The 16797-nt window shown below is 37.4% G+C and overlaps 1 protein-coding gene across 2 annotated transcripts in view; it reads left to right on the forward strand.

Moving 5' to 3' along the window:
* Window positions 1–16797, forward strand: part of DSCAM (DS cell adhesion molecule) — a 639055-nt gene that overhangs the window by 380110 nt on the left and 242148 nt on the right. For both annotated transcript variants that reach the window (XM_019745768.3, XM_019745769.3), the window contains exons 5-8: window positions 4787–5065; window positions 8928–9203; window positions 12765–13061; window positions 13807–14082. In XM_019745768.3, coding sequence (XP_019601327.3) covers window positions 4787–5065; window positions 8928–9203; window positions 12765–13061; window positions 13807–14082 — 1128 coding nt within the window. The remainder of the gene's footprint in view (window positions 1–4786; window positions 5066–8927; window positions 9204–12764; window positions 13062–13806; window positions 14083–16797) is intronic.

Below are 16797 nucleotides of genomic sequence, written 5' to 3' on the forward strand. Positions count from 1 at the left end.
TTGTAAATAATAATAGTATAATAGGACTTTTTTTAGCTCACCAGTAAAAAATTAATATGAAGTAGATAATAGATGATATCAAGAGATTATTATTACTATTGTGTGGTATTGGCATTGGGGTTATATAAGGAAATTTACTGTGTTTCATAGAGAAGCATACTACTAATATAACATCGGTTCTATGATTCGACTCAAGTATGTTAACACCAAAAGCAAAGACTATAGAGAAATAGATGAAGGATCAAAAAATGTTAATGCCTATTAAGTCTGGGTGATGGATATATTGGATGCATTATATTTTTTTGTCTACTCTTGTGTGAGTTTGCAAATTTTTATGATAAAAACTTTTTTTTAAATGTAGGTAAACCATTTGAATATAAGTTCTACATTTTTTAAATGTAGGTAAAACATTTGAATATAAATACAGTGCTGTTTGGTTATACTATTTCTATATATGACCAAATATTCCCATGAGAGCTTGTCCCAAACATTGCTTAAATAGTGTATTTAAAATGTAAAAAAACTCTCCCTTTTTTTGTAAAACAGCTTTATTGAGATTTAATTATGAACTACAAACTTTGCCCATTTTAAGTGTGTAATTCAATGATTTCAGTAAACTATAGAGAGTTGTGCAATCATCACTATAATTCAATTTTAGAACAATTCCATCATCCAAAGACATCCCTGCTGTTCATTTGCAGTCAATTCAAATTTCCATCCCAACTCCAGTCAACCACTAATCTACTGTCTGTCTCTCTAGATTTGCATTTTCTGCATATTTTATATAAGTTGAATCATATAATATGTGGCTTCGTATGAGGCTTCTTTACTTAGCATAATCTTTTGAGATTCATTCATGTTGTTAACATGTATCAGTAATTACTCTTTTTTATTGGTAAATAGTATTCCATTGTATGTACGTGTGTACATCACACATACTATATATATACACACATATATAGCATATATATATATATACATATATATATATATATATATATATATATATATATATATATATACACAAATATATATACTATATATACACATTATTTATATGGGGGTGCCAAAAAAATGTATACACATGACTTGATATATACACATAACAAAAGATGAATATCTTTTGTTATCAGTATATATTGAGTATTACAATTTTAATACAGTTTTTCATTTCTTCAAATATGTATACATTTTTGGCACCCTCTGTATACATACTATATATACTCTATATGCGCTCTCTCTCTCTCTTTCTCTCTCTCTCTCTCTCATATATATATAGATAGATAGATACCATGTTAGATATAGATACCATGTTTCCCCGAAAATAAGACCTAACCGGATTATAAGCTCTAATGTGTCTTTTGGACCAAAATTAATATGAGACCCAGTCTTATTTTAATATAAGACCAGGTATAATATAATATAGGGTCTTATTTTAATATAAGACCAGGTGTATAATATAATATAGTATAGTATACTATAGTACAGTACAGTACAGTACAGTATAGTATAATATAGTATATAATATAATACCAGGTCTTATATTGATTTTTGCTCCAAAAGACGCATCAGCTGGTGGTCTGACTAGTTCTTATTTTGGGGGAAATATGGTAGATAGATATCGATCTATATGTATAGCTATATCTATCTATACACACACACACACACACACACTATACACACACACACACATTTTGTTAATCGATTCATTAAATGATGGACATTTAGATTGTTTTCACTTTTTTGACTATTATGAATAAGCCTGCTCTGGACATTTGTGTACTAGTCTTTGAGTAAACATAGGTTTTCATTTGTCTAGGGCAGATGGATAGGAGTGGAACTTTTAGGCCTTATGATAAATTGAAGTTTAACATTTTAAGAAATTGCCAAACTGTTTTCCAAAGGGTCTGCACCATTTTATATGCCCACCAACAATGTATGCCCGTTTTATATGCCCACCAACCAGTCTCTTCTCCACATCTTTGCCAGCACTTGTTACTGTGTTTTTAATCAGCCAACCTAGCGGGTCTGAAGCAATATCTCATTCTGGTTGTAATTTGCATCACCCTAGTGACCCATGGTGCTGAGCTTTCTTCTATGTGCTTATTAGTCATCTGTGTATCTTCTTTGGTGATATATCTATTCAAATCTTTTGCACACTTTTGATTTGATTATTTCTTTTTATTATAGAATTGTAAGGATTCTTTATATTTTTAGGTGTAAGTCCTTATCAGAAATATCATTTGCAAATAGGTAATCCCAGTATGTTGCTTATTTTATTTTTCCTTTCTTAATGGTGTCTTTGAAAGTTTAAAGTATTTTAATTTTGATGAAGTTTAATATATTGATTTTTTCAACACTTATGTTTTTTGTTTTGTGTCTAAGAACTCTGTCAAATCCAAGATCACGAAGATTTTTTTCCAATCTTTTCTTCTAAAAGTTCTGTAGTTTTAGCTCTGATATTTAGATCTATGATCCATTTTGAGTTAATTTTTATAGGTGGTCTGAGCTGAGGTACAAAATTCTTTTTGACATGAATATTCAATTGTCCCATTCATTCTTTGTAAAAAGTCATTAGAATTATACAGCACTACCTTAACCATATTTGAGAAATGTCTATCAATAATTAATTTTAGGCAGAATAGGGCATGTTTAAGGTCAATCACTGGGTATTGATTTTTTTATGACTAGCATCAGAAGTGAGAACCTTTTGTTTCCTGGAATTGTGGGCTCATCCTGCAAAAATATTTATTAGCCACCCTGCCCAAGGAGGGTGACAACTTGTTTGTGTCACCTTCTGCCACCCTAATCCTACCTCCTACTCTAAGGAGTAGAGTATGACAGATTTTGTAACTATTTAGTCCTTAAGAAAGTAACTTGTTCTTCAAAACAACACTATGTGAAGCTTGTCTGTAATTTCCTTCAGGAGGTGGAATGAACCAATAGGTCTTTGCTGGCGAGGACGATGTACCTGCTATTGTGGGCTTTCTATGTCTCTCATTTTCTGGAGCCCCACGTCTATCACGTGTGTGAATATAATTATGGAATACAGAATCCTTCAGTTAATGAACGATGGAACTTCAGAAGAGTCCTGGAAACCCGATCACATATTCCTTAGGAAACGATTCAGGTCCCCTCATCATATCCCATGATAACATTCTCACTGTTCTCAGAAGGCACCAGAGACATGAAAAGAGCTGCAGGTTTGTCCAGGCCTTTATCTTTATGATTGCTGTGGAAAGTCACAGCAGGAGCAGTTCCGGCTCAGTCATTTCATCCTGTTTTCATCTGTGCCCGCTAACTGCCCCTAGTGGCTGACGAGAGAATCACAACATTTTAAGGAGATCTTGCCAGATGGTTCTTACTGGATAAGAGAGAGGCTATCCAGAACTTTCTTTTTGGGTTTACTGAAGGTGGATCAAAACAGCTATAGTGCTTTCCTGAGTAAGGCAAAGATAAGAAGGTTTCAGGATTCAGGGGCCCACTTCTGTGTGCTTGTTCAGTGCAAAAGTCAGTCATGTGTGAGCTGCGGTTGAGAGAAGGTGTGTTTTAAAGTGTGCTGTGAATCATCCTGCATCATGACAGCACTCTGTGTCACACATCACTTCTGGTATATAGCAATTTCTATCAAATAAAAACATCACGGTGTGTCCTCCTCCACTTTATTCACTGGATCTGGGAATATGTAACTTCTGGCTCTTCCCCCAAGTCAAAATGATTCAGGACATTGAGGCAGCCATGACAACACAACTGAAGACATTCACAAAAGAAGACTTCCAGAACTGCTTCAGAAAGTGGCAAGAACAATGGGATAAGTGTGTTTGAAGCGAGGGAGAGAATTCTGAGCGGGATTAATGGCAATATGTCTTTTACTGCAATATATATATTTTTAATTTAAACATTCACCCTGTTGTTTGATCACATCTCATATAATACAGGCCAAACATCATTTGGTCAAAATGGCTAATCATCCATTGTTTGTAGCTTTTTAAAAAAGGACCATGTCATAATTGATGATCTAGAAGTTTCTTTTTTGTTTTAATCATTCGATGCCATATCTTGATTGTCTTCATCCTTCTCATGTCACCTCAGATATCATCTCGGAGAAACTGTCCGTGAAGACCCGTCCTAAAGCCCCTCACTCCACCTTTACTCACTCTATTGTCACCCGCTTTCATTTTCTTCACTGAACTTACTACAAGCTAAATTATCTGTATGTGTGTACTTGCACGCTGCCTGCCGCCCCACACATACCTGCCCAACTGGAACATAAGCACTACGAGGGGGGTCCTTGCCTGCCTTGTTCACCACTGTGTCACCACTGCAAACTCTGTGGGTTCCAGACTTGGGGTTCAAACAATATCTGTGAAATAAATATATGAGACAAGGTCAGATTTCATAACTATGTGTAAAACTCTTTTTTGTGTGACGTAAGGTTTACTAGCATTGAACACTGTTTCTCCCACTGTTGCTCTTTTGAACGGGAAGTTGAACTTTGCTTCGTTATAAGACAACCCAATTCTTGGCCCAACTCCTGTTTGAAGAGTGCTTTTTCTGGTGTTTTCAGTTATTTAGTAGGGAATGAAAATCAGAACCATTTTAAAAATTCTGAGCAGAAGAACTTTATATAAGTAGGACTTCTTTTCTGTTCTAATGCAAAACCTTAAAGAGCTGTATCAATGGTTGGTATGACATACAGAATTTATATTATGCACAATGCGCTATGATTCCAAATGACCATTTCAGCTCCTCCTTCACTGTACCGAAGTTTTTCTGTCTTCTGCAGATCCAGCGAACTCAGCCCCATCCATACTGGATGGGTTCGATCATCGCAAAGCCATGGCAGGACAGCGTGTGGAGCTGCCTTGCAAAGCGCTTGGGCACCCTGAGCCAGATTACCGCTGGCTGAAAGACAACATGCCCCTGGAACTTTCTGGAAGGTTCCAGAAGACTGTGACAGGGCTGCTCATTGAGAACACCCGTCCCTCAGACTCAGGCAGCTATGTGTGTGAAGTGTCCAACAGATATGGAACTGCTAAGGTGATAGGCCACCTGTACGTGAAACGTAAGTTGGACGGTAACTCGCAATGGTGATGTTGGCTGCCACTGATGGAGTTCTTGTCACAAGCTGATCTCTGGGCTTTCTCTGTAGCATTCTATTGACTGTCACAGCAGTCCGGCTGAAATCAATATCAGCCCTATTTTGCAGATGTGGAAATTAATGCTCAAATTGCTAAAGGTTATACAGCTGGAGAATTTAGGACTTAGGCTTGAATTCAGGTCTGTCTGATCCACCTCCAGGCCTCCAAGGTTTCCATTAGGCCATAGGATACAGTTCTAAGAACATTAAGTAGCTGTGAATTCAGAATGGTCAGCCTCTCTGAAAACTGACGGAGGAAGATGGGCAGGATTGTGCTGTCACACACAATCCGATCAAAGTGGGTGTCCTTGGCGTGTTTCCATATGCTGCTTTAAATTCCTAAACGGGGCTATCATCAGCAGAAATCTAGGGCTGTAATTATTCAAATATTGGACTTGGACTCAATATTATAGACCATTTAGTCTCTATGGTCCAAGTATGGTGGCGATATTTTATCTGCAGGTCATCTGTGGTGACTGTCTTGAGGAATGTGTGGAAAAGGGTGCTGAAGACAGACTCACAGGTAGAAGGGATGTGACCGCAGGGGGGTGCTCTCGGCTAGTCAAACACACTCATTTGTCCTCATGCAGAAACCAAATCAAAGTGAGTTAGGATCACGTGGTCAGAACTGAGTGGCAGAACTTTGGACAAAATAGGGGATTTTTAGGTGCCAAAATACTGCCATAGATAGATAGATAGATAGATAGATAGATAGATAGATAGATAGAGATAGAGATATAGCACCAAAAAATGTATATACATTTTAAGAAAGAAAACTGTATTATAATTGTAATACTCAATATATACTGATAACAAAAGATGAATACAAGTCATGTTTGACTTCTGCAATCACAAGAGGTGCTCAAAGTGGTTACCATCAGCATCCAGACACTTCTGATTACGGCGAACTACTGCTTGAGCAACATTGACTAAAGTGTTAACATCCCTTAAAATGTGTATACATTATTTTTTTGGCACCCCTGGTGTATATATGTGCATATATATATATATATATATATATATATATATATATATATATATATATATAATTTGATGACCTGAACTGAACAAACTGAGTCACAAAAATCTGACACTGTAAAGGGAGGCATTTCCTTACCCTGGCTTTTGTCCAGCCCCATACCTGTTTATGGAAATGCCTCTTCAGTGTCACCCTGAGTGTAGACTGCTTTAGCACGATACTAGCCCAAGAAAATATATTTAAAGTAAATATCCCAGTGACTTCCTGGACCCAGCTGCCCAGGGTGAGTCCTGCAAATATCTCTCTCGCTTGCTTAGACTGGGGTTAGAAGGAAATGGAAGCTAGTGCCTGCAGTTATATTTCTATAGCTGAAGAACATGGTGAGAAATAAGGCAACACTGAACAGCTGATGAGAATTATTCCTACAGGCTCAAAATCTCGTCTGTGTTAAGACATCTTTCATGGCTCCCTACTTTATGTTGAATTGAGTTTATATCCTAGGATAGTATAGAAAACATCTCAGCTGAACCTGTCTGCTCATGTTTCCCATAGTTTTGCTTCAAATAAATCTATACCTGCCAAATCAATTTCCTCCTATTCCCTGTACAAACCAATTCCTTTCCTGATTGCAAGTCATATTGCTCTCTCCACATTGAAGATGGTTTTCAAATACTAGAGTGTCTAAAACTTCCCATCTTTCCAAGTCAAGGACATGCCCCATCTCCAGAGACAGTCACTGTTCCCCTCCTGTCTTCTACTCAGTTCAGCATATTTTACTGTTCTCTCTGTAAAGGCATTTATCACTATCTATATTTTAAAAGTTGTTTGTGGAAAAGTGTTAATTCTGACAGTAGCTTTTCATCCTTGTAGTCTTCTGCCACATTTGGACAAGTTCTCAAATGCTTCTCGAATGTTCCCATCCTCCCTTCTGACTGCTCCTTTGTTTTTTTCTCTCTTCTCTAGATGAAAAGCGTTTTCTTGGGTTCTGGATGAGAGTCCTCTTCTCTTCAATCTCTTCTCTTTTCCTTTGATGCTCTCTTTTATCCTTATGGCTTCAAATCCCTCCCCTCTGAAAATAGCCCTGACTCTGTATGTGTGGGCTCAGCTTCCTTTCAGAGGAGCATGTCTCCAAATGTTATATTAGCTGTTTAGCTGGCACTTCCAAAGAACAGTATCACAAATGGAAGTCTCCACCATTCCATCTTGTAAATGGCTGTCCTTATTCAAGGCACCTTCCCCCACGGACCCTCCAAATGCAAACTTTAAATCCTGGATCATCTTTAAGCCTTTCCTTTCTACATCCAAATCCTTCCAAGTCCTAGAGATGGAATCTTAGTGTTCCTCGGCTGGGCTCCTTGCCTCTACCCTGTCTTAGATCGAGTCTTAATTGTGCCTCAACTAGATATTTGCAATGCCCCTTTCCTGACCAGTTCCTGACCAATGCCCCTTTCCTGACAATATGGTCAGTCAATACTCTGAAAAATGTGTTGGACTATAGCACTCACTCACAAAAAATTCTAGGAAGCTTTTTTCAGTTTCCTCTGATTTAATTCCAAAATCTAGAGGCTCTTTGCAATCTTGTCCCAGACTGCCTTTGTAATTACTCTCCTCCTATTCCCCTTCAGAGACCCTCCTATTGCATCCAAACTGGTCAGAAAGTCTTCCTGAGGTATGGCTGTGCATCGTGCTCTAATCCACGCAGTCCCCAGTCTCTGTGATGCCCTCTGGCTTCAGCTCTGTCCGTCCTCAATATCTGAGCACTTCCTGTTGCTCCCCTCCCACGTACTGTCTGTTTCTAAAATGCTTTTTGGTTACTATATTCATTCTCATATTTGCCTTGTCCACCTAGAACTCTGAAGTCCTTAGAACCAAAGACCTCACCGTGTGTTGACATGAACTGTCAGGAATCCCCAGGGGAGAAAACTGTTTTTTGGGTTTTTTTGGCCATTTACCTTTTGAGTGGATTTGGTTAAGTTAATTGATCTTTTTGAATAACCATTTCCTCTTCTGCAAAATAGAGATGATAATACAAAGCTTTCAGGACTATGGGAAGACTGACAACATACAAAAGATGTTTGGCAACTTTAGCGCACATGCTAGTTGCACCAAAAATGTCATTCATCTTTGTCTTCCCTGGGTGTTTAACCCCATCCTTGGCATGTAGGAGATGCTCAATGAATCCTTGCTACCTTGAATTGGGTTTATGGAATGAAAACGTAGGAAGTCAAGGATGAGAGTTCCAACCCTGTCCAAACCCGTGAGACTCATTTTAAAGAAAAAACAACAACAACACTGTTTATGGTCACAAATTTTAATGTCAAGCTGTTTTCTTACAGCTGTGTGTTATTGGCCCTGGTTAAGCCACATAAGTGATGTGAGTATATGTGTGTGCAAGAATGGCCTAGAGTAAACCCATCCGTGCTACCTTGAGACAAGGCAAATTGGGTTTAAACATTCAGATATTTCTGTCTTTACTGGCAACTAACATATTGCATTTTTTAATTGTCTGTGGGTTGATATTCATATATAGTCAATGAGAAACCAATTTGACCAAGAGTAGTCTGTTTGCTACAAAGAGAAAGAAGGCCAGAAAACAACAAAACAAACAAAACAAAATAAAACCAAAAAAAAAAAAGCAAAAAGGGTACTCCTAAACAAAACGGAGCTCCCTGAAATAATTCCCAACGTGAACTTGCGGAACAGGCTCGCAATGACGCATTTGCCTTGTCAAAAGTCCAGTAGGTTGTTGACATGATACCGACATCTGTGATGTGCTTACCTTCTCTTTTCTCTTACCCAAATCTCCAGAGCCACTGAAAGCTGCCATCAGCCCCAGGAAAGTTAAAAGCAGCGTGGGTAGCCAGGTTTCCTTGTCCTGCAGTGTGACAGGAAGTGAGGACCAGGAACTCTCCTGGTACCGAAACGGTGAAATCCTCAACCCTGGAAAAAATGTGAGGATCACAGGCATGAACCACGAAAACCTTATAATGGATCACATGGTCAAAAGTGACGGGGGCGCGTACCAGTGCTTTGTGCGCAAGGATAAGCTGTCCGCTCAAGACTATGTGCAGGTGGTCCTCGAAGGTCAGTGGGTCTGTTACAGGGTTCGGCTGAAAGAGAACCCCAACCCACAGCACGCAAACAGGAGGATAAGGGGGAGCAGTGCTGCTGACTCCGGGCTTTCAGACTTCTGTCTGTCGGGCCCGCTAATAACGCTACCTAATTTTTCAAGATAAATCCGGCAAATAAAAGAATAAGTTCTGATGACATGAAAATTGTATATGATAGACGTAACATAAATAATGTAATTAACATAAAGCTCAGTAACATACATTAAGTAACATACATGGCCCACTCACATGCTTAAAGATGCTTGTCGGAATATAGACATCTGAACCTTGAAACTGATGGTTTGCTTGCAGTTCACCATCCCCTAAGCCAGGGTTTCTCAGTAATGCTCTGTTTGGAGGGCTGGTCTATGCACTGCAGGCTATTTAGCAACACCTCTGGCCTCTACCCAATAGACGCTAGTAGCACCTCCCTACAAGTTGTGACAACCAAAAACTGTCTCCAGACACTGCCAGATGCCCCCTGTGGGGCAGAATAGCCCCTCATTGAGAAACACAACTTTAGAGGCAAAGTGCAGGGCAATGTTTCAATATAGTTCCTGGTGAAAAGATGGCATTTGATTTGTTAGCGTCCTTGGTTGGGTCAAAATAGTCACAGATTTCGGTGAATGGAATTTTTGAAGAATAACCTTGGGGTTTATAATAGGTTTTAGGTGTGTTCTGTTTTTTGTTTGTTTGTTTGTTTGTTTGTTTTTAACTTAACTGTCTACTGCCTACTTGCATCTTCAAGCTTATTGATCAGCCAGGGAAAGAAGCTATTAAGGTAACATTCAAGTGAGACATGTGTTTATCACCAGATAATTGAAGTAGCTTTTATCTGTGTATTTCTATGTCTTGTTGGAAAGTGTGTCTTCATATATAATTTAAAATCTCTCTGTTATCCACTGATTAAAGTAATTACAGATTTTCATGTAGCCTAAAGGGAGAGAAAATAAAATCCATTTATATATGGAAATAAGTTTAATATGTCTTGGTCCTAAGTGGATATTACTATTATTACTTTTTTAACCTTAGCCAATTTCTAAAAACAAGCAGGCTTAGAATGACATTCCTACTTTGATTCAAGCATTTACTTGCGGGCAATGAGTTTTTTAAGGCAGACATGAAATTAGCTGAAGGCACGGTACTCATATTAAATGCCCAACACTGTGTTCCACATAATAATTAAGTGCAGAAAGTAATCAATTTGTACTGAACTGGTTTGTTAATGGTGATGCACTGTAGTCCTTACATAGTCATTATTTTTAGATGTTTTGTCGAAAAGAGAGAGATTACCTTTCTAGGCCTCGTTACCTTGGCAACCATCTCCTGCGACTAAGAAACCTAAAGAGCATATTGATAATCCATAATGATGTCGAAAGAGTTCAGGTTATCAGAGAATGACAGCAAGAAAGGTTTCAAAGACACTCAGGTCTCACTGGGAAATTAATGTCTGCTTTCATCTCCAAAAAAGCCTGTCACTTGAATAAAAAAAAAGAGGGTAGAGGAGCACACTGAGAATACTCACAGATTTATTTGCTGCATGTCAGTTTCCATTCAGGACAAGAAGCTTCGCTTTATTTTTTTTCTTCTGAGAGGTGGTAGTGCTAATGTAGTAAAAGAGAGGAGAGATGGAATTACAAATAGATATCTAGTATCTGCTTTAAAAGGGGGTCTAACTAGAATCCTCAGATATAACCTCCTATTATTTCCACTGAAATAGCTATGGATTAACCGAAATTGTAAAACCTCACAATACTGTGGATATAATGCAGAATCTGGGAGTATTTCCTAGGAGGCCAAAGAAACTGGAATGGAAGTCTAAAGAAACTTGAATCTAATAATTATAGGTTCAAGATCAAGCCAGAATAACTGGAAAATGGAATAATAAAAAAGAATGAAAACAGGTTCTAGAAATGATAGAATAGCATGTATCAGACTAACCTGCAAGAACATAAAAATTCTGAACTTTGGGAAAAACAAAACTATATGCTCACACTAAAGATACACCCAAAAGTAGGCAGAAAGGATTTGGCCCTTGAAAGAAGTGGAAAAGATTAGTGATATCTATGTTGATACCACATTTCTCCTGAGGACATTCTTCATAAACTAGAAACATAAGAAGGTGGGGGGTGAAAATAAACTAGAATATAAGAAGGAGACCAGAAAACTGAAATCTGATGGGATTGAGGTATAGGAGGACAGAGGTCTGGGATGTCAGACACCTGTAAATTGAAGGAGGTGAGTGGATATTACAGGAAAGAGGAAATAACAGTAGTGAGTCCTGAAATATGAAATAAATTCACGTGGAAAACTTGGTTGACACCTGAACTGCAAAAATGTGAAGGAGAATCCAAGTATACCATAAAAATAACTAGACATTCCCCCCAAAAAAGGAAAAAATTTAAAAAGCATACTGTGACCAAAAGTTAAAAGATAAAATAGGCAATAGAAACAGATCCTAAGAGCATCCAGACATTAGAATTAGCAGACAAAAACTTTAATGCTGCTATTTAAAATATGTTCAATAACTTAAAGGAAAATTTGTGCATAATTAATGACACATGGGAAAACCAGCAGAGAAGTGAAAACTATAGCAAGGAACCAATAAGAAAAAAATCACTATATGGAAAATTGGAGAAGGAAGAAGTAAGGATCAGTGAATTTGAAGATGTATTAAAATAAATTGTCCAATCTGAAGCACAGAGAGAAAGAAAACTTCAAAGAAAATCAGCAGAGTCTCAGTGATATGTGGGACATTTATCCTATGTTCTGATATACATATAATTGGAGGCCCAGAAAATTAGGAGACAGAGAATGTGGAAGAAAAATATTTGAAGAAATAATGGCCAGAATTTATCAAAATTTGGTATAAAAAATAAAGTTACAGATCCAAGAAACTCAGCAACCCCAAGAAGAATAAATACAAAGAGAAAATCACATGCAAGCACATCACAGTCAAGTTGGTGAACACCAAAGGTAAATAGAAAATCATATAATTCTGAGGGAGGAAAACTATTACACAAAGGGAGCTATCGAAGCAAATGATGGATGACTCCTCATCAGGTATTTTGGAGGACAGTAGACAATTGAGCAACATCTTTAAAATGTTGGACAGGATTAAAAAAAAAAAAAAAAAAAAAAAAAAAAAAAAAAAAAAAAAAAAAACACACACCCTGTCAATCTAGACTTCTGTTTCTATCAAAAATAGTCTTTACAAATTAAGGCAAATTAAAGGCATTTTCAATTTAAAAAAAAAAAAAAAAAAAAAAAAAAAACCTCAAAAAATGTGATGCTAGAAGACCTGCACATTAAGAAATAGTAAATGATCTCATTCAGCATGAAAGAAATGACCTAAAATTAAAACTCAGATCTGTAGGCATAAACACCAGGAGAAATGGTAAATATGTTAGTAAACTCTGAGCAAAATTGTTTTTTTTTTCTTGTAATTTCTTTAAACAACTGAAAAATTCATGTACTTGGAAGTTGTTTAATTATTTGTATGTGCCACTTCCTTCCATAATTTGTCTTCCTGCAGATGGAACTCCCAAAATTATTTCTGCCTTTAGTGAAAAGGTGGTGAGTCCAGCAGAACCAGTTTCCCTCATGTGCAATGTGAAGGGAACTCCATTGCCCACAATCACGTGGACCCTGGACGACGACCCCATTCTCAAGGGTGGCAGTCACCGCATCAGCCAGATGATCACGTCAGAGGGGAACGTGGTCAGCTACCTGAACATCTCCACCTCTCAGGTCCGGGATGGGGGCGTCTACCGCTGCACTGCCAACAACTCGGCCGGAGTCGTCTTGTACCAGGCTCGAATAAACGTAAGAGGTGCTTGTCAAATCAGCTCCTCAAAAAAACACACATAACCCATTGTAGTGGAGAAGAAGGTTTCTGCATGCACTGAGCTGGGTCTTGGAATGTCCAAACGGATTAACAGTTCCTTCCCATTGCCTACCCCTTCCTTACTACTCAAGAATGGCACTGATGGGCATAATCTTGGAAATGGCATTTCAGTTTTTTTAGTCAGCTTGTTCTCCTGTTTTACTCTTAGATGTGTCCACTTGATCGTCCCTCTGCTGGTTTATGCTCTGCATGCTCTTTCCTTCCTCCTCTTCTTCTGTTCTATTACATTCATGGTAAACCTTCATGGACATGGTATTTTAACTTACATTCATGGTGCGACATGGCATAACCTCCATCTTCATAATCTATTTTACAGAGAGAGTTAAACAATTAAATTGCTACCAGTGTTTTCACTGAAAGAGCATGCTTATTCAGTGCGGACTAGTTATTTTTATGGACTAAATTACGTTTTATCATATACTAATTAAAATTTTTAGTAAAAGTAGTCGATAATGAAAGTATTTAACGTTCATTCAATTCATTTGAAAGTTAAGAAACTAAAGGAAAAATGTTTTCGAGAAAATGCCAAATGCAGAGAAATTAATTTAATTGAAAACAATGTCCTTACATTTAAATAGTCTACATTTTTAACTCAAAGAAAAGTGTACCCATTTCCTCACATAAGATGTACCCTTAAATTATTTTCAAGAGTTTCTTTGTGTCTCTCCAGGGCCTGCAAGTATTCGACCAATGAAAAATATCACAGCAATAGCAGGACGGGACACATACATTCACTGTCGTGTGATTGGCTATCCATATTACTCCATCAAATGGTATAAGAACTCTAACCTGCTTCCTTTTAACCACCGCCAAGTGGCGTTTGAGAACAATGGAACTCTAAAACTCTCAGACGTGCAAAAGGAAGTTGACGAGGGAGAGTACACGTGCAACGTTCTGGTTCAGCCACAACTCTCCACCAGCCAGAGTGTCCATGTGACAGTCAAAGGTAAGGCTGTTCCCCTCTCTGTCCCCACACAGCACATTGTTATTTAGCCTAACCATTTCACTGCACCAATGATTAGGAGTGGGAGAATCTAAGAATCTGCATATTTAGAATAAGATAGGCTATCCCTTAGTTATAAAGACTGAGAAATGATGGAGTACACGACATGTTCTGTTCTCTTTGTGACTGCATTTTCACAAGATCTGTGGTCGGTACAGCTTTCTTCGAGTGCCGAGTTTTGGCTTGGTGTTCCAGAGGACATGTGTTGTTCATATTAATGTAGAAAAAAAGAAATACACCATTGACTTGAAGATATAGTGGTCTGATGCATAATTCTAAAATATGTATCTTTCTTTCTCTAAAAAAATATAAATTGAAATTAAAATATTTATGTCTATTTATCCAAAGGCCACACTTCTGGCAATTTTTCCAAAATAAATAATCTTAAAAACAGATGAAGGCCAATACATAAAGAAGTTCATTTCATTCATCATTCATAGTGGTCAAATATTAGAAATAAATGAAATATTTAGCACTAGAATACGTATTTTTAAAACATAGTTTCGAGACCCCAGGGGATCCCTGAGACCATTTTAGGGGGTTGGCAAGAAGACAACCATTTTCATTATAATACTAAAATGTTATTTGCCTTTCTTATTGTTTCAACATTTGCACAGATGCACAAAAGTAATTGTGGGTAAGCCTGCTGGGTCCTTAGCACGAATCACAGTAACGACACCAAAATGTGCTCGTAGTCATTGTATTATTCACCATCACACACAGTCAGTTGCTTTTTAAACCAGTTTCATTTAAGGACATTTGATAAAGCCAGAAAATAATAATTTTAATAAATCTTGACCCTTGAATTTATGTCATTTTTAATGTTCTGTGTTTTGTGTAACAAAATAGAAAAAAATGCACAAAGCATGTCTGCTACCTACTGAGCAGGAGGGTTGTCTCAAAGCAAAGTACCTGTGTGCTTAAGTAAAAAGCTCAACGAGCCACTTTTTTAAAAAAGATGGAACTCACTTTAGGAGGCATGAACTCAAGGGCCATTTAAATCATTTACTTTTATTCTCTTTTTTTGTTGTTCTTAATTTTTTTTATTAAAGTATACAAAACAATGTAATAGACATTTATCATTTATATCCCTCATAAAGTGATAATGCCCTCCCCCAGACTACTACCCCTCTCACATTGCATACAGCCATTACATTTCCACTGTCTCTATTTTCTATGCTGTACTTCAATTCTTATGACTATATATATATATATATATATATATATATATATATATATAATTATAGTTGACATTCATTATTGTTCAGCTTCAGCTTCAGGTGTACAGTGCAGTGATCAGGCATCTACATCATCCCTGAGGTGGTCTCCCTAATAAGACAAGTATCCATCAGATACCCTACAAAATCTTCACAACATTATTGATTACATTCTCCAAACTGTCTTTCGTATCCCAGTGGCAATCTTGTGGTTACCGATTGTACTTTCTAATCCCCTCACTTTCTCCCTCATCCCCACCCCTCCCTCATCTAGCAACCCTCAGTTTTTCTTCTATATCTCTGAGGCTGTTTCTGATTAGTTTGTTCATTTATTCTTTTCTTTAGATTCCACATATAAGAGAGATCATACGGTATTTGTCTTTCCCTGTCTGACTTATTTCACTTAGTATAATGTTCTCTAGGTCCATCCATGTTGTTGCAGATGGTAAGATTTCATTCTTCTTTATGGCTGCATAATACTCCATTGTATAAATGTACCACAGTTTCTTAATCCAGTCGTCTACCGATGGGCATTTCGGTTGTTTCCATGTCTTGGCTATTGTGTATAGTCCTGCAATAAACATAGGGGTGCATACATTTTTTTGAATTAGAGTTTTGGATTCCTTGGATACCTAGGAGTGGAATTGCTGGGTCTTAAGTTAGTTCCATTTTCAGTGTTTTGAGATACCTTCATACTGATTTCCATAGTGGCTGCACCAATCTGCAATCCCACCAACAGTGTACGAGGGTTCCCTTTTCTCCACATCCTCGTCAGCACTTGTTGTTTGTTGATTTATTGATGATAGCCATTTTGACTGGGGTGAGGTGGTATCTCATTGTGGTTTTTATTTGCATTTCTCTGATGGTTAGTGAGGTTGAGCATTTTTTCATATGTCTGTTTGTCATCTGTATGTCCTTTTTAGAAAAATGTCTCTTCATGTCCTCTGCCCATTTTTTAATTTGGTTGTTTGTTTTTTTGGAGTTGAGTTGAGTGAGTTTTTTAATAAATTTGGATATTAACCCCTTATCGGATATATCATTGATAAATATCTTCTCCCATTCAGTAGGATCCCTTTTTGTTTTATTGATGGTTTCCTTTGCTGTGAAAAAACTTTTTGTTTGATGGAATCCCACATGTTTATTTTTTCCTCTTACTTCCCTTGCACGAGGGGATATATCAATAAAAATCTTACTCCGGGTAATGTCTGTAAACTTTCTTCTTATATATTCTTCTAGGAGTTTTATGGTTTCAGGTCTTACTTAAATATACTTAATCCATTTTGAATTTATTCTTGTATATGGTGTAAGGAGGTGGTCCAGCTTCATTTTTTTGAATGTGTCTGTCCACGTTTCCCAGCACCATTTATTGAATAGGCTGTCTTTACCTCAATGTAAATTCTTGCTTCCATTGTCATAGATTAAATGACCATATAGGTATGGA

This window comes from Rhinolophus sinicus, chromosome 17 (genome assembly GCF_057876585.1).
Source record: "Rhinolophus sinicus isolate RSI-liver-muscle chromosome 17, RSI-T2T, whole genome shotgun sequence".
Classification (NCBI taxonomy): Eukaryota; Metazoa; Chordata; class Mammalia; order Chiroptera; family Rhinolophidae; genus Rhinolophus; species Rhinolophus sinicus.